This window comes from Galeopterus variegatus, unplaced genomic scaffold, assembly GCF_000696425.1.
Source record: "Galeopterus variegatus unplaced genomic scaffold, G_variegatus-3.0.2 Scaffold143, whole genome shotgun sequence".
NCBI classification, from domain to species: Eukaryota; Metazoa; Chordata; class Mammalia; order Dermoptera; family Cynocephalidae; genus Galeopterus; species Galeopterus variegatus.
Window position 1 is genome coordinate 1,342,120 of NW_007726254.1, and position 18,213 is coordinate 1,360,332.

The 18,213-nt window shown below is 52.8% G+C and overlaps 1 protein-coding gene across 1 annotated transcript in view; it reads left to right on the top strand.

Annotated features, from left to right (window-relative positions):
• The first annotated feature begins 11,183 nt into the window (after window positions 1–11,183).
• ELF4 (E74-like factor 4 (ets domain transcription factor)) overlaps window positions 11,184–18,213 on the top strand; it is a 10,980-nt gene continuing 3,950 nt past the window's right edge. The window contains exons 1-4 of the mRNA XM_008591029.1: window positions 11,184–11,420; window positions 15,847–16,018; window positions 16,347–16,439; window positions 18,049–18,195. Of these exons, the coding sequence (XP_008589251.1) occupies window positions 11,349–11,420; window positions 15,847–16,018; window positions 16,347–16,439; window positions 18,049–18,195 (484 nt within the window). The 5' untranslated portion in view covers window positions 11,184–11,348. The remainder of the gene's footprint in view (window positions 11,421–15,846; window positions 16,019–16,346; window positions 16,440–18,048; window positions 18,196–18,213) is intronic.

Consider the following 18,213-nt stretch of genomic DNA (forward strand, 5'->3'; position numbering starts at 1 on the left):
TTTTAGTATATTCACGGAGTTGTACAGCTGTCAGCAGAATCCATTTTAGAAAATTTTCTTCACCCCAAAAAGCAGTCACTCACTCCCCATTTTCCCCCAACTCCTGGTCGTCAGTTTTGGAGAGATATTTGCTATAGGCATGTTTTGGAGAAAAATACTCAACAATTTTTTTTTTTTTTTTCCTTTTAGAGACTGGCCACACCGCGCTCAGCCAGTGAGCGCTGTGAGTGCACCGGCCATCCCTGTATAGGATCCGAACCAGTGGCGGGAGCGCTGCTGTGCACCCAGCACCGCACTCTCCCAAGTGCGCCACGGGCTCGGCCCTCAACAATGTTGTTTAGACAGAAGGGCTAACCCAGCTTAGTGGGAGCTTAGATACCAGAAGACCCTACCAAAGAGACAGGGTGGCCCCCATGATCAAGCCTCTGGCCATGTGCCTGGCACCTATTGGGTGCGCAGGGCTGACTTTCCATAAATATTTGAATAAACATGTGAACCAACACCCCAAGATAAGAACCCAGACTTACATTATGTGCAAGTGTATATTTATGGGGCAGGGACCATGCCATGGCTACTCCAAGTCTGGAGCCAGGAACTCTCTGGAAACAGTGAACCCTTGAGGTACAGGATTAGAGTCGGCCTCCACATCGGCAGAGGTGGAAGCCTCCTACTCCACAATATCCCTCCTCTGCATCTGGTCACAGGAGCTCAAATTGTCACCATTTTGGTACAGACTTGGCCCAGGAAGTTAGGATTGACTTAGATGGAGTTTTGGTTGAGCCTGAGGCCTCGAGTGGCATGGGACACGGGCCTGGGAAGCTTTTGTTGAAGGGGCATCATAGGAGCTCTGAGGATTTGAAGTTGAGTGTCATCAGCAAGCCCTGAGCTAGGGGTCCTGGTGGATGGTCACCAGCATGGGCAGAGGGAAAAGCAGGGGCTTTGAGATCAAGGTCACACAGGTCTGGGTTTGAGTTCTGCCACCATTCTTGACTGGCAGCGTGACCTTAGTCATGTTACCTGATCTTTTCTGAGCCTCACTTCTGTTGTTAAAACAGAATTATTAACAAAATAGATTTCACTGAAAACCAAGTTCAAAGCGTGTAGTAGTTGGAAATAAACCTGGGTTCAAACCCCAGCTCTGCTACGTGCTAGGTACTTTGTAGGGATGTTGTAAGAACAAAAGGAGATTGCATATGTAAAGCGCCTGACATAACACCGACCCCAAAGCCCATACCCCATAACTGTAAATCCCTGCCGCCTTCCTTAGGCTCCACCCTGTCACCCTAGAATTTTTACTGTTTGCCCCCCTTCCCCAGAAGCAGGGGGAGCAACTTGAAGTGATATCAGAGGGCACAGAAGAAAATCTTGCCCACATTTAAACAATCACCCACGCCCTCTGCCTCTCCCCCAACAGGCCATGGCCAAGGCCACAGTGGCCGCACCCACCGCCCTGGGCCCAGCACTGGCTCAGATCAGTGCCAGCCCCGCAAGCGCTCGCCCTGAGCTGGCACCGGTCTCCAGCGCTTCCACCCCCTCCGCCCAGGCTCGATGTGCTTTCCAAACACGTGCCACCAGCTTTGAGTCGGGCTTGTAACCAAACCCTGGCCCTGGTTTTGCACTGCAGATGTGAGGAGGGGCTGGCAGGAGCCCAGGTGCACATCCAGATGTTGTCGCTGAGGCTTCCTTGGCATCCCCAGTACCAGCTGCCAAACAGTATTCACTCCAACTTGCAGGGGTGGAGAAGCAGGCACTCCCCTCATGGGCCATGGGACCCTATCTCAGGAAATCGGTCCCTGTTTGTCCTGGGGGTGGGGGGATGGAGGGAGAGGGGAGAGGGAAAAGTGCTCTCATGACAGGAGGGCTGGCTGGGCATGGCTCTTGGCTAAATGTGCAAGGGGATGACCTCTCAGAGCTGAGGTAAGTAGCAAGATCACCTTCTCATCCATTTTTTTGCCAGCCCGTCCAGAACCATCATTTCTAGGCATCCCCTTAGCTTGAACCTCATGGAACATCGCCATGGGGAAACTAAGGCACTTGTGTCCATCCACCACCGAGCCCTTATGTCAGACATCAAGGCTTCTAGAACTATCATCATGTAGTAGAGGGTCTGGCAACTGGGCAGAGGTCCAGCATCTTAGGCTGCTACTGCTGTTTGGACCCAGGAGCTTGGGAAGGTCTCACCAAGTGGGTTAACTGCCCGAAGGATCCCTTGTAGACATAAAGCCCTACTGCTAGGAGCCCCACCCTGCCAGGGCACCTGGGAGGTACTTACGAGTGTGAGTCACCACACCAAATCATCAGCCACTTCGGAATGTGGGAGTTCTCCCTCATTCTGGCTCTGTCACCCAGAAAATGCCACAACCCTTGACCCACATGTGATATAATACTTTGTGATCTAATACTCCATTATTGCTTCTGTCCATTGGCTCTAAGGACAAGCTCCCTGCAAAATTATAAAAGGACATTGATTTCAATGTCACCTGCTTTTGTCAGGCCCCCTTGCTTCCACCTGTCCCTCCATCCAAAGCCACCCTGGGCTAGTCCCTATTGGACATTGACTTCGGCATTCATATTTCAGTTTTTTATCCAATCCATTAAGGCCAAGCTCACTCCATCCCCCAAGGAGATAGCTAGGTAAAAAGATAAATTCATTTCTACTCATCTGATAACAGGAGAGGGTTTGTGGAGACAGCCCCAACACCCAGGTCATGCATCCCTCTGTCCCCGTTCCCCAGCCCAAAGCAGGCCAGTAGTGTTGCTGCTGGGGCGTCCCCTTGTGTCAGCTGTCTCCTCAGCCTTCCCGTGAGGGGTCCTCCCCACTCACCACTCAGGGTCCCTCCCCTCTCTGCACTCTCTGACCTGTTAGGGGCAGGAGCAGGGGCGGGGCTGGGAGGGCCAGCAGGCCCTGAAGGGGGAAACTGCTGAAACCCCTGGGACAGGAAGTGGCAGAGGGGCTGTTTCCTCTGGCAGAGCAGGGGTGCGGTGAGAGCTGGCCCTATCTCCTGCTCCACTGCTGTCTGCTGTGGGCCCGGCAGGTTGGAGAGAGGTGAGAGGCCTTTCCCCGCCTCCCCCCCCAAAAAAAAGGGGAAGCTGCACACCCACCCAACTGGAGGGGAGCGGAGGGGACGGGAGGGCTCTTTCAGAGGAGGCTGGCTTCATTTTGCAGGGAGAGGAATTCAGAGGGAAGGGCGGCCAGGTCAGCAGCAGGGAGGGGCTGAGCAGGTGAGTGTAGAGCATGCGGCTCGGGGCAGCGCAAAACCACAGCTGGACGCCTCCAGCCTCAGGTGCTCTGCGAAGTTCTTCTCAGAAATGAGCCTGATGAGTTTATCCACACTGAGCGGGACTGAAGCCTTTAGTCCAGAGGTCAGCAAACCTTTCCTGTAAAGGACCAAATAGCAAGTATTTTAGGCTTTGCAGCCCATACGAACTCTGTCACAACTACTTAACTTATAAGGCAAAAGCAGCCATAGACAACACGTAATAAATGAACATAACTGTGTTCCAATAAAACTTTATTTATAGGCACTGAAATTTGAATTTCATATCATTCTTATGTGTCATGAAATATTATTATTCTTTGGATTTTTTTTTCCCCAATCATTTAAAAATGTAAAAAACATTCTTAAGTCACAGTCGGTATAAAAAGAGACAGGGCTGGATTTGGCACCTGGGCCATAGTTTGCCAACCCTGCTTTGGTCTAAGAAGTCAGGCTAAGGTGTCATGAGGAGGAGGAGAAGAGCATATTCCAGGTGGGGAGAAAGCAAGTAAGGCTTTGAAAAGAAGGTGACATTTGCATCAGATCTTGAAGGATATGTGGGAATTGGACCTGCAGAAAGTAGGGAAGGGCATTTCAGGCCTAGGGGACAGAGGTGGGGAGGTCACTGTGAAAGTTAAATGTGTTCTGCACACGTGTGGCCTCACTGTTATGTGCCAGCCCTGGATCTTTGGCTGCTGTCCCTCCTCGCCAGAGGAAAGGGTTGGCTTTGTTGAGGATGCTGGGAGACAATGCGGAGGGGAGGACGAAGCGTCACCTGGGAGTCAGAGCAGCTAGCGGTGTGACCTTGAGTAAGTCGCTTCACCTCCCACCAAGATTCGGTGTCTGCAGTTGGGCAATAAGACGGATGGATGCAGTGATCTGTCAGGTCCCTTGTAACTTGGATATCCTGGGACTTGGAGTCAAGGGGAGGTTTCAACAGTGCGGGTGAGAGGGGGAGGAACCCCAGGAGGTCTCCCTGACTTCACTGAAGCCGCTCCCCGTCTGGCCAGGCCTGCTAGGCTGTCTTTCCACCTCATCCTTTCGCATGCTCCCTTCCATACGGGGAACGCTGGAGCCCCGGCCGGGTGCCTGAAGTCCCGACTGCCCTGTGCTGTGACGGGCCTGGAAGGTGGCCAGTGGGGGGAAGGGGTTATCTGGGAGAGGCACTCAGCGCCAAACAGGCAGTAACCCCACTACGGCCCCTCCCACCCAGGGGATACCAGATCTAAGCAAGGAGCCTCCGCATCAGTTTCTAAGACACTCTCTGGCAAGGGCCTTGACAAAGAACACTGTCCCTTCAATAAAAGTTATCTGGCTTAATATCCTGTTGGTGCCGAGTCACAGATTACCCCAGCTTCTAAAAAACCCACTAATGAATTTAATTAGTCTCTGGCCAGTGCTTCTGTTCCCTCCCTCCCTCCACAAGGATGGAAGCAAGCAGGCCTCCTGGGGGACAGGGGGGGGGCGTTCTAAGCCGCCGTTCATTCCACACCTGCACCCCTGCCCCAGTATGGCACTGTGCCCCTGGTGCCAGGCCAGGCCGCCTTGTTTGGCCACTGGACCCTCCTGCTCTGCAGCCCTAGCCCCAGACAAGACAGAGGCTTAGCAAAGTGACTGTCTGGGTGCTCTTTTTACCCCATTAATCCTGGGTTTTCGAGATAATCCCAACTTCAAAATGTCCAAGCCGAACTCTGTCCTGCTATATTTCCTGCCCCCTCCACTCCATGTCCTTTCACATTCTTACAGTGAGATCAGGCCGCACATCTCGGGTTCTCGACAGCTACTGGATGACCCCATAGTCCACCATTTTTTCCTCTGGGGTGGCGCTAGGATTCACCTCCTGGGTTCTAGCTGCCCCACCTGGTCTCCCATCTCCTCCATTCACACACCCTCTCGCATACCCAGACCAAACTGATCTTCCTAAAGAACTGCTTTTTCATGCCTCTCCCTTGCTCAGGAGTCTGCAGTGACACCCAGGTGCTTTCCATATTCAGTTCAGATTCCACCATCTGATGGATCTGGGTCCTGTCCACTTAACTCCCCAGTCAGTCCTCCCCTCTCCCTGTAGTCAAACTGGTTTCCTCTCTACCACAAATTTTATAGTTGTGGTTATATCCCCTTAACCTTCCTTCCCCCCACCCCCCATCTCTATTTCCCTTTCTTCCTTTCCATCTAGTTAAAGACATGCTGAATACTTCATGAGCGACCACAGCCAAAAAGTCACAAATCAGACCAAGAAATTGAAAAACACACTGGGGACATAACAGAGAGCCTTCGCTTATATTAACTCCTTGGCCTTCCACAACAAGCCCTTGAGCTAGGTGGGATATCCTGTTTGGGAGAGGAGGAAAGTGGCCTACCTAAACCACCAGGCAGGGCTGGGTCTTCGAGCTCTGGGTCTTCCAGCTCACAAGCCTATGTTGTTATGGTCTGCAGGGACTTCTGGTGGCCCCTCCCAGGCTGTAGCCAGCAGCCCATCATACTGGGGTTCAGTTGCTGTCCCGGACTCCAGGGGGTGCTCTTTTGGCTTTCTCAAGGTGGCTGGGGAAGTAGGTTCCCTTTGTCAGTAACCCTACCCCCTCTTCTTCCTCCCTGATTGGGGCTGCTTTAGTGCTTTTCTTGCCACATAACCACAACCCAAAGGGCTGGGTGGGGTGACAGTGGCAAGGACAGGTGACTGGGAGTGCTCCACCAGCCACAGAGCCTGCTTCTTCCTGAAGGGCCCCACCTCCAGCCCAGGCAAGGAGGCAGCCCCTTCCCAGTCAACCACTGGAACCCTCCAGTCCCACCCTGCCTATATTCTGGAACCAATGGGGGACCTCCAGGGGCTTAATGGAGCCCCCAGCCCCTTGGCCACCTGGGAGGTCACCCAAAACCCATCATCTGGATGAGTGCTTTTTAATTTTCAAAGTGCTTTCCTACCACCATCTTCACTTACCCTAGACTCCCTGGTGAGCACCTGCTAAGCCTGGCTTACCCTCAGCCCTTACTCGCTTGAAGAATGACAGAAACCACAGCCCAGAAAGATGGCCGACCTTTCCAGGGTCACACACCTTGTTGGGATGCAGCCAGGAGAGCGCTTCTCTCCTCTTTCCCCAACCTGGGCAGTGTGCACCCTGGGTGGGCTGATGGGTCCCCAGGAGAAAGAGGAGAGGACATCTCTTTGCCTGGGGCCTGCCATCTCCTGCAGCCCTAATTGTCCCTCCTCGGGGACAGATCAGAGCCTGGGAAGGTAGGGGCAAGAGGAGAGTCGAGGAAGGGGGCGAGAGCAACTGGGGATGAGCTCTGGGCCCACCTCGCCACCTGAGTTGTGCCAAGCCCTATGCTGGAATCAGACAGTGACCAAGGGGCAAGGAGGGAAACTGAGTTTCTTATAAGTACAGAGAAGTCCCAACCAACAGAGCTTGCAAAACCTTTATTCTTTTCCCTCCCTCTTCCTGATTTCATCTCAAATGGAGGAGGTGGTGGAAAGAAAGGAATAGAGGAGGAGCTGACAACACAGCTGTGGCCGGGGCCCCTTCACTAGGCACTTGCTCAAGGAGGGAGACTAGCTCTCTGATTGGAGTCCGGCCCTAACGGAGCCAAGGCTGCGGGTTTGAGTCCTGTGGATGGGTTCATTCTGCTCTGCCCAGGACTGCAGACTGGCTCCCGAACTCCGGCCCTCTGTCCCTTAAATACACGCCATGGGTCACGTGGCACAGCAGGCAGTTAGCTGCTTGAGGACCATTAGCCGGAGGAGGGGCTGTTTTTAAGTAGAGGGTACAGCTGTTCCTGGGGTAGTTTCCATTTTGTTTGTGGTTGTGGGGGAGGGGTGTTGAGGGAGTGGGAAATGGCATGAAGGAAATTGTCACTTCCTTTCCAGAGAATTCCAGAAAGGTTTCACGGAGGACGAGGTATTTCAGGAGTCAGAAGGGGCTCCGAGGGGACAAGGAACCGGAGAGGGGAATTGTGTTTTGTGGCCTGGCTGATTGTCTGGCCCCATGTTTCCTGGCACGTGTGGGAATGCCACGGGTATTACCAGCAGTGCTCAGAGAGCCATTGGCTTGGCTGAACAGGCATAGATTTAAACTCACTCCATGGAGACTGGACATGGCATTCCCATCAGGGCTGTTTCCTGTAGAGGAGGCCCAGACGGGTGGGCGCTGGGCACAGCCTGATATGTTCCAGTGACAGCCTCAGGAAGGGTCTGTACGCCCAAATGGGGCCCAGTCGTGGTGACGCAGGAGCAGCCCAAACCACTTCTATTTTGCTTTGGTTTTGAAATGCAGTCAGAAGCACAGAGAGCCAGAGGTGTGTGCATTTGCAGGCGGGGGCGCAGGCTGCCTCCTGTGGTAGGCAGGCTCACGCACAGTGACCAGGGGCCATAGGCTCCCACAAAGGCTTCTCTTTCAGCCCAAATAGAACAGGCCCTGGGAGCCAGAGAGGGAGCGGACTTTGGAGCCAGCTGTGAGCTGTGCGATGATGGCGCAGGGTGGGGGGAATTCACCACGGGTGACTGAGGGCTCCCGGTCACCTCAATTCCCTGAGCTAGCGTCCAGGGCTCTAGGCCACACTGAAGCTGTGTCCCAGCCAAAGGGCTCAGGAAGGTCACTGGAGAGTGGAGCCCCTGGTGTGGGCCTCTCCGGCCTCCAGCAGGGCGGGCCTTCTGTGGTGGTGGCTTCTTTGGTTTCAGGTTCCTGGGAGAGGAAGGTTATTTTGAGGGACTTGGGGGGTGGTTCACTCCTCTGCTGGGGAGAGTGAGTGCACATGCAAATGAGCCTCTACCTCTCACTTTCAAATCCTCAAACATCTGAAGGGGTAGGGGAAACTTTCTGGACTGGAAGGTTCCAAGGGGAGGGGGCTCTTAGCCTTGGCCAAGAGAGTAGGACAGTTACTTCCTCCCCCTACAACCCTTCGCCTTCGCTTCCAAACACGATCACGAGGATCAGCCTTGGGTGCTGGGTATGGCCTCACAATACCTCACAATCCTGGGTCCGTGGAACCCGCACCAGCCCAGTCCTGAATTTAGATACGTAAACATGCAGACACTTAAAAGAATGCAACTGGAACCATCTCTTCTATTTCAAACCTCTCCTCTTTGCATTGGCCAAAGTTTCCATCCAATACAGTGCAGTGCCTTGGCTGCCTCTCCTCCCCGCCTCCCAGCAGAGTGGACCTTGGGGGGGTTCATCCCAAGGACCCAGAGGCCACATGCCTTTTCTAGGGCTGGCATTCTCTCCCTGGGCAGCACAACCCACAGAGCCAGCAGAACCCGGTCCTGCCCCAGCCCACCCCCATCTCCACCACAGCCTCTCAGGCAGCTTTGGCTCGGGGTTTGTCATTCTCACGAAGGCAGCTCATGCTGGCCTGGGGGAGAAGGAAGCAACGACTGAGCTTGCGGCTTTTCTGGCCAGACCAGGGCAGCCCTTTGACACACAGAGGCTCTCACACACATGTCCCCACACTTGGAGGATACCTGCGCTGCGTCTGCACACCCACAGCGAACACAGACAGTGCTTCTGTGTAAATAACAATGCAAAAATATACAGATGTACCCTCCCAGAGTGTGTACATTCTCTCATTCCTGTGTAAGACAGAGGGCATGACCCCTACCCCCGCCCAGTGGGCACATGGATATGTACTGTCCAGAAAACACACCTCACAGATGTGACTGACCAGTACCATCCATCCGTCCATCCATCCATCTGTTCATTTATTCCCCAGACAAAAATCGAGTGTCTGCTACATGCCAGGCATGGTGCAAGATGCTAAGGTTTCAGCAATGACCAACACAGTTGTCCCTACTTTCAAGGAAGCCACTGGCTAATGGGGGAGGTAAGGAAGGTGTGTGGAAGTTCCCCAAGCACCAGCAATGAACTTGCAAAAATGAAATCCTGACCTGTGAAGAGAAGCCAAAGAAATGAGCAAACCTGGAGGGACGGGCCATAGTGGAATGACCTTAGGGGGAGGGAGCAGACACGGGAGTTTCATGTTTGGACAAAGTGGGATTAGGTGAAAGTGATCACCTTTCATTTGACTAGTATGAGAATGTTGCCTGGGGGCAGACAGCCCGCCTGTGGGAGGCCTGTGGGAGGGCGGGAGCTGCGGAATGTGGGCCCTGGGCTAGGGGAGACAGACCTTCCAAGCACAAATGGCCCTGGGAGACTTCGCATTGCAGGCGACAGGAGACCTGCAGGTCACATGTAGGTTGGGTAGGGGTGGGGTGGGGGTGGAGAGCTGGAACCGGGCAAGGGCTGCCTCTCGTCAGTCCTGCTGGGGGTGGCCCTAGCAGGGCTCAGTCTCTCATTCACCCGAAGGGAACTCAGACCCGACAGGTTGAGCTGAGCTGAGCGACCTCTCCAGGCTTGCTGGGGTGGGTGAAAAGGTGTGGGGTGAGGGTGGGGGTGGGGAGAGGGCGGAGCCAGCCCTGTGGGCTAACGGAAAGGAAGTGGGAGAGGCCTGGGTGTCTCCTGTGGGGGAGAGCGGTCATCAGGGAGGTCACCGTGGTCCCCCTCCCTTTCCTCCCTTTGCCCCCTCTGAAGTTCCTCATTTCTTTCTGGCCAGGAGAAGGTTTTGCCACCCTGGCATTGCCAAGGGAATGTCGAGGAGGTGGGATTAAGTGTGTCACTCCCATTGGGATGCGTGGACCCCATCCTTCAGGCGCCCGTGGCTGAACCAGGCTGTCATCGACCCAGCCACACTCGCATCCACACACTCAAAACGGAACCCGAAGGGCCAAAGATGTGGGAGCTGGCAGTGGAGAAGCCCGTGTTCAGGGAGTAGAGCAGGCTGGCAGGAGGGAGGTGGGAGCGGGGCCGGGGCTGTGGGAGGCAGGCCTGGGTGTGGCCGCTGACACCCCGCTGCCAGGCCTGAGGAGTGGGGGCCAGCAGCCCGCCGTGGGAGCGCCCGAGGTGCCCGCGGTGCGCACGGGGTGCGTTTGGGCCAGGAGAGCCGCGTGTGGGCCGCTGCAGACCCCGCCGCTTTCCTGCAAAAGGGGCCTGAGACGGCCTGGAGGATGGGGCAGGCTCTGCCGTCCCCTCCCCCAGCCAGGGCTCTCCTTGCAAGTTCCCAGGGTGACAGTTCAGTCTTGAAACTGAAAGCAAAGCTGAACCAAGAACACAAACCCACACAGCACAGAGGCCACCCTCTCAGCGGGAGGTGGTGGTGGCAGTGGGGGCAGGGGTGCTGATGAACAGGCAGGGCATGTGGCCCATCTGCCCCTCTGTCTCCAAGCTCTGTGAAGGCGTGGCCTGGCCTGAGAGTGCCATCCCTGAGAGCAGGGTCAGGCCACCACTGGCCCCGACACAGCACAACCCCCACAGCAAGACGTTCCTCCATAGATGCTGCCCCTCAGAGCTAACTGGCCCCCACTCCCAAGGTAAACTGAGCCTAACTCCAACTGGAGCCAGGCAGAGTCTGGAAGGGCACTCTGTACACCCACGTGTCCCCGCTCGCACCCCCCTCTTCCTGTCCCTGCCACATCCATGAGGCTAGGCTGGGTGCTCTGACTTTCTCCTCATGGCCATGCCCTGGGGGTTACTAGTCTCCAGGATGGAGAGAGCCCAAAGTCCCTCTATCTGTCAACTTCTCCAGAGGAAGGGGGAGGGGAGGGAGGAAGGCTGCATGTCTTTGGGGCTAGCGTGGGTGCAGATGCTGGTGACCAGGACTGGCATGGAGGCTCAGCCACTTCCCACTGGAGGCAGTTCAGTTGACTTCCTCTTTTTCCTTCTTTCTTTACCTGCCTCCTTTCTTCCCCTTCCCTTTTCTCCCATTGCTCTTCCTTTTCAGCCGTCCCTTTCCTGGCAGTGTGCCCTGGCATGCCAGGGTCGCTCTGGTTCGCCAGCTGTCCTGGCAACAGAGCTCAAGGAAGGTGACTTACTGCCCCTTCTCTCCCTTCTCCCCAGGTCACTCCTGCAGTTGGTCCAGCCCAGCATGCAGCCTTGAGCCTGGCGTAGACCCCCACCTGCTGCGGCTCTCTACACCCCCGTTTTACTGTGGCTCAGGGAGGAGGCTTTAGGCTCCAAAGTACCTGAGCAGCATCGCTTCGTCAGGAAAGCCTCTCAGCTCCAGAGGGCCCTGCGAAGCCTGCTGTCATCTCTCTGAGAGGACAGCATGGCTGTTACCCTGCAGCCTAGTGACCTGATCTTTGAGTTTGCAAGCAACGGGATGGATGATATCCACCAGGTATGGCCCCAGAGAACCAAGTGCAGTCAGCCAGTGCGGACGATCAGATAGACCCAGGCAGGTAGGCAGCCAGCCGGGGGGCCGGCTAGCCAGTCAGCAAATACTGACCAAGCACCTACTGTGTTCAGGGCGCTGGCCTACTTGCCAGTCAGCCAGCCTGTGTGCCACCTGGTCACTTACGTGGCTGGTCAATAGCCATCTGGCAGTCATTTAGGGAGCTGGTTGCTCACGTGCAATCAGCAAGACAGCCAAACAGTGGCTGAGCACATCAGCTGAGCTGTCAGTCAGTCCGCATTGTGGACTGGATGCCCAGGTGTGCACAGACCGTCAGATGCGCTTTCGCTGCCGGGACACACGTAGCTGGAGTGCGCACTGCCAGCCGGAACCGCAGAGTGGGTCCGAGCCCTGGCATCTTCCAACTCATGTCTCTAGCCCAGCTGGTTGGCCCTTCCATGACCGTCTTTCTGGCCTCAACCTGAGGGTTCAGGGTAAACTAGAAAGAGAGTCTTTTGGTGGGAGAAAGTTGAAAAATAGGACAGGATTCTGGCGCTCGGTTCCCCAGTGCTCCATGCTTCGCCCTGCTCTGAGGTGAGAGGGCACTTAGATGTACCCATTGGATGGCGTACCGGCACGGTCGTCACTACCCTCCACTCCTCCTTCCACAAAATGGAGAAAGAGGAGGCAGCCAGGTACGGTAGAGGAGTGGAAGATTGAGAGTGAGAGGCCCTGGGTTCTGATCCCACTTTGGCCACAGTGTTACCTGGGCAAGTGCTGTCCCCTGCCCCATCTTTGCCAAGAGTAGATCCGGGTGGATTATCTTTAAGGGCATCCCAGATCTAACTCGGGTGCTCTCTATGCTAAATCCTTCCGAGGATGGAAAACTGTCCAGTCTCTAGCAGCTTACTGAAGTCTGCCCCCTAGTGGGCTTTGAGCACGTTGTACTTTCTGTCCAGCTGTTCTTGCCTAAAGTTGGTCAACTTTATTGAACAGCTCGGGTGAGAAGGGAAGAAAAATCTAAGCTCACCTGGGTTCTCATGCCACTTGTCATTTTGTACTTTCCAGTCCACTCGGCAACTGTTTCAGTTCTTCATAGAAGCTGTTCTTACCACCCAGCCTACCCCTCCACCTTCAGCAGACAGTCTCTCCTCTAATCCACAGAGAAGCTCGAAACCAAGGACACCCTCAATTTCTCTCCCGTCTCCCTTTTATCTATAACATCCCCTGTTCTTATTTCCTTCCCACTGACCTGGGAGAAAGAAGTGTCCCTCTTCCTTCCATGTATAACTCCCTACCCCTCCCTGTACTTAATCTGGCCTCTCCTGCCTCCTTCGAGACCTCAAACCCACCGGCCAGTCACACACACACACACACACACACACACACACACACACACACACACACACACACACACACACACACACACACACACACACACACACACACACACACACACACACACACACACACACACACACACACAAACACAAGACAAACACAGACACACCTCAAAAAAAAAAAAAAAAAACCCTCAAACCATCAATCACCTCCTCTCTCACTGGTATCTTTCAGACCTCCCAGATCTTTGTCCTCAATCTAGAACATCTTCAGGTCTCCCTAACCCTAAAAGAAAACCTTCCCTCCCTTCTCTGCACCCCTCTTCAAAATACCACCTTCTCAGTTCCTTTCTTCTCCCAAGGGTAGTGTCCACCCTCTGTTTTTACTATCTCACCTCCCTTTCACGCTTTTTAGGAAACAATTTATTTTTTTTTTGGCAGCTGGCTGGTACAAAATTTTTGAATTTTTATTTTTATTTTTTATTTATTTATTTATTTATTTTTTGTCTTTTTTCCGTGTCCAGCAACGGATCGCAACCCTCAGTGTTGCCCCCGCACCGGACCGGGGACCGGCGACGGGATCGGGAGCGCCGCCACGCTTCCCAAGCGGCGCACTATCCAGTGCGCCACCGGGCCGGCCCAAAATTTTTGAATTTTTAAATTTTTTTGGTGAACAACATTTTCTGGAGTATAGGAAACAATTTTTAGTGTAAAATGAATGCAAAAAGACTGCATAAATCATAGGCAGGTCGGTAGGCACATGGATAGATAGCTATAAAATGAACACCCCTGTACTCACCACCTAGGTTAAGACATAAAACATTACTAGTCTCCTAGAAGCCCCTGATACCTAACACTTAATGAGCGCTTACTCTATACCAGCTCCTGTTCTGAGCGCTTTATGCATACTGATCAACACTATGGGGTCAATAATATGATTACCCCAACTTTATAAATGAGGAAACTGATACACAGAAAGGTTAAGTGACTTGCCCAAGGTCACACTGCTAGTAAGTAGCAGAGCTTGGTTGCAAACCCAGGCAGTCTTGCTGTACATAAGCAGAATCCAATAGAATTTTCTGGAATGCTGTAAATGTTCTATAATTCTGCTGTCCAGGATGGGGCCATTAATCACACGTGGCTATGGAGCACTTGAAATGTGGCTAATGCAATTGGAGTGAATTTTTAATCTTTTCCAAATTTTTCATTTACATTTAAATTTAAATAGCCACCTATGGCTAGTGGCTGTATCTTGGACCGCACAGCTCTGGACACTGGGGCCTTAATCACTACACCCGACCTCCTGCCTCAGTCCATCCTCTCTGAGATCCACTGTAACTTGGCCTGGGACCCCAGCACTGCCCTGAAATTGCTCTAGCTGGGGTGACTGCCCAGTGGCCAAACCCAAAGGCCTTTTATCAGTTTATATTCTGGATCCCTCAAGAACATCAGACAGAGCAGATCATTATTATTCTTTCTTCATGAATAAAGAATTAACATTCTCATGAAAGAAAATTTGGAAAATACAGAAAAGAAGAAAAAGGGAAAAAAAATCACCCAAAGTTCTACAACCAAAATATGACTATTATTAACGTTCTGATATATTTCTGTCTACACAGAATTTTTTAAAAAACAGCTGCGATCATAGTCCTTTTTTATTTAGGCTCACTTACTTTCAGAACAACTATGTTCTCCAGGGGTTGAATTCTCATCCTGATTTATTCACTCCAAGGTATTTAGTGATGACCAGCTCTCTTTTGAGCTCTTGGACACTTATTTCTTTTCTTTCTTTTTTTTTTTTTTTAAAAGATGACCGGTAAGGGGATCTCAACTCTTGGCTTGGTGCTGTCAGCACCACGCTCAGCCAGTGAGCAACCAGCCATCCCTATATAGGATCCGAACCCGTGGCCTTGGTGTTATCAGCACCGCACTCTCCTGAGTGAGCCACGGGCCTTATTTCTGACTCCCTGATAGGCACCTCCACTTTAGATATCCCAAAGGTACCTCAAACTCACCATGTCCAGGCACTGTACCTCTTATCTTTCTCCAAAAACCTGCTCCTCCTCCTCCTGAGTTTTCCCTTAACATGACCAGTATCCCCATGTACCTGTTGAATCAAGCAGGAAATTGAAACCCTCTCCCCCATCCAGGCCCTGACTTTTCTACCTCCATAATGCCTCTGTTCTGTCTTCATTCCACTGTCATTGCCACAGATTGATGCCTAAGATGTCTGAGTCCCTAACCCTGGCCATGAACTGGGTCCCCAGCCTTGACTATGCTGAGCCCCTTACCTGACATCAATTGAGCCCCTCACCCTTGCCATCAAGTACTCCTTTCACAGTGGCCACAGAAGGAGCCTAACCCTTCTCATAGACTGAGCTCTAGCCCCGGCCACGGATCAGCCCACGACTACAACCAGTTCAAAATGCTTGCCTTTGGTTGGGTGCAGGCGGTGAACAGTGAACCCATCTCTATTCATCAAGAACCCACTCAAAGCATCTGTATTCGTCTGTTTTGTGTTGCTTATAACAAAATATTTGGAACTGGGTGATTTATAAAGAAAATGAAATTTATTGCTTACAGTTTCTGAGGCTGGGAAGTCCAAAGTCTATCTGGTGGTGGCAACAGTGATCCAGGGGTCTCACATTGCAAGGTGGTGGAAGCAGAGAGAGCAGAGAGAGATCAGAGACAAGATTCCTCTTCTTTTAAAGCCCTCAGAACCACGCCCCTGACCACCATTTTTAATCCATTCACTACTGCACAGTCCTACAATCCAATCACCTCTTCAAGGCTCCACCTTTCAACTACCACAATAGGATTTCCCACCCTCTTCACAGTCGCAGTGGGGGCTAAGTTTCTAATACATAAAACTTGGGGGACACAATTCAAGCTTCAGGGAGTTTTGGGGGGACACAGTTCAATCCACTACAGCATCACCTAGCAAGGGTCGACCCAGAGCAATGTCATCCTGTACAAAAGACAGCACCCGAGGACTCCAAGAATGAGAAACTGCAGGAAGGGCCAGATTCTGGTGGGGAGAGCTTCCTGTGAGTGTGGGTGCGTTTTGAACCTGATCCCTGTCTTCTCTGTAGCTAGAAGACCCCTCAGTGTTCCCAGCTGTGATCGTGGAGCAGGTACCCTACCCCGAATTACTGCATCTGTACTCAGGACTGGAGCTGGACGACGTTCACAATGGCATCATAACGGACGGGACCTTGTGCATGACGCAGGATCAGATCCTGGAGGGCAGTTTTTTGCTGGCAGGTCTGTTCCCTTCCTGGGCAGGGAAGACCTAGTGGAGAAAGGGGTTCTGTCTTCAGGGAGCAGCAGCTCACAACAGCTTCTAGTGATCCCATGCAGAATGGGCAGGGCCCCCAACAAAAGGAGGGAACCATCTTAATGGATGCATTAAGGATTTTGAGATGGGCTGGAACAATCAGAAGTGGGGCTGTCCCCTAATACCTCTGGCCAGGGTCCCTGTGGCTCCTTAGCACCATCCTGTGGCCCTGATTATAGCTGTGCCCCCTGCCCTGAGCCCTGAGGGAACTTTTCTTCTCTCTCGCCCCGGCCCCTTCATGGAACCTGGAACCAGACAACAACGAGGCCACCTCACACACCATGTCAACCACTGAAGTCTTGCTCAATGTGGAATCTCCCAACAACATCCTGGATGAGAAGCAGATCTGTAAGTCTGAACCCTGGGGCCTTAACTCAAGGTAACAAAAAATTCCATTTTAAAATATCACGTGTGTAATGGATTCTCAGGCATGTGTGTGTGCACATGTACCACAGCCACTGACACGTGGAAACATACCTGAGCTGTTACTGGCATGGGAGGGGCAGCAGGGGCGCCACAAACATGGAAAAGATGGCCAGGTTGACTTTTGTTTTTACTTTTTTCCCAAGTTTTTTTTTTTTTCCAAAAGATGACCGGTAAGGGGATCTTAACCCTTGACTTGGTGTTGTCAGCACCACGCTCAGCCAGTGAGCTAACAACCGGCCATCCCAATATAGGATCCGAACCTGGGGCCTTGGTGTTCTCAGCACCACACTCTCCTGAGTGAGCCATGGGCCAGGCCTTTTCCCAAGTTTTTAATTGCAGTAAAATGTATATTAACACAAAGTTTACCACCTTAACCATTTTTAAGCATGCAGTTTGGTGGTATTAAGTACTTTTATATTATTGTGTAGCCATCACCACCATCCGGCTCCGGAACTCTTATCTTGCAAAACTGAAGTTCTATCTCGATTAAACACTAGGTCCGCATTCCCCCTCCCCCCAGCCCCGGTAACCACCATTCTCCTCTCTGTCTCTAAGAAGGTGACTACTCTAGGTACCTCGAATGAGTGGAGTCACACGTATCTGTCTTTTTGTGACTTGCTTCTTTCACTTAGCACAATGTCCTCAAAGTCCATTCATGTCATAGCACATGTCAGAATTTCCTTCCTTCTTAGGCTGAGTACTATTGGTCAGGGTGACTTTTCAAGCCCTTCTGCTCTTTTGCTTGGCTCCCAGGAAGTCTAAGAAATGCAGGGTGTGACTGGTTTAGAAACGTACCAGGCTTGGAACATCTTCATCCCTTCCCTGTTCTTGGAGGCCAGGCCCTAAGAGGACTCAGATCCCTGCTGAGCCTACCTGGCTCTGAACACCCAGAAGGCACCCAAAGCAGGCTCCTCCCAGTGCCCTCCCAGGCAGATGTCCTAATACCACAGGAGGGTGTCCCCTCCCCTCCGCCGCCAAATGCCATTCCCCAGGGAACTTCTGTGATACAGTGGGGGAAAGAAAGCCCCAAAGCTGAGTTAAGAGATTTCTAGTCCTGACTCTGATATTCATCCAGGATTCCACAAATATTTAACCGAGTGCCTGCACGTACCAGGCACTGACTTGCTGTGTGACTTGGGCACCTGACATGCCTTCTCAGAGTCTGTCTCAGTTTCCTCATCAGGAAAGCAGAGGAATTGGGTTAAATGGTTTCTAAGGCCCCTTTGAGTTGTAAAATGACTGAATGACTAAGTCAAGGTGGCCCTTTACCCTGGATGCCACCTGGAACTTTCCCACTAACCGCAGTGGGCTATAAATGTGGCAGCTGTGATTGGGGCCAGCTCGTGCCCACAGCTCTGCAGATGTTTCCTCCGCTCGTGGTGTGAGACACATGAGGCGTTCTCAGGTGGCATCCTGTGTCTGGGGCTGTCAGTACCCGCCCTCCCCAGAAGCCCACCATTCTCCAGAGCGCTAGGAGGCCATGCTTGGCCCCGTGCTGGGCCCCGGCCACCTCAGGCCTTTCTTCTTGCAGTGAGCACCTCGGAAATGTTTCCAGACTCGGACCCTGTGCCAGCCGTCACTCTGCCCAACTACCTGTTTCCTGCCTCTGAGCCCAATGCCCTGGAGAATGTCCCCGTAGAGGAAAGTGCCAAGAAGTCTGGGAAATCAAAGAAGAGAAGTAAGGAGGCGGGGGGGG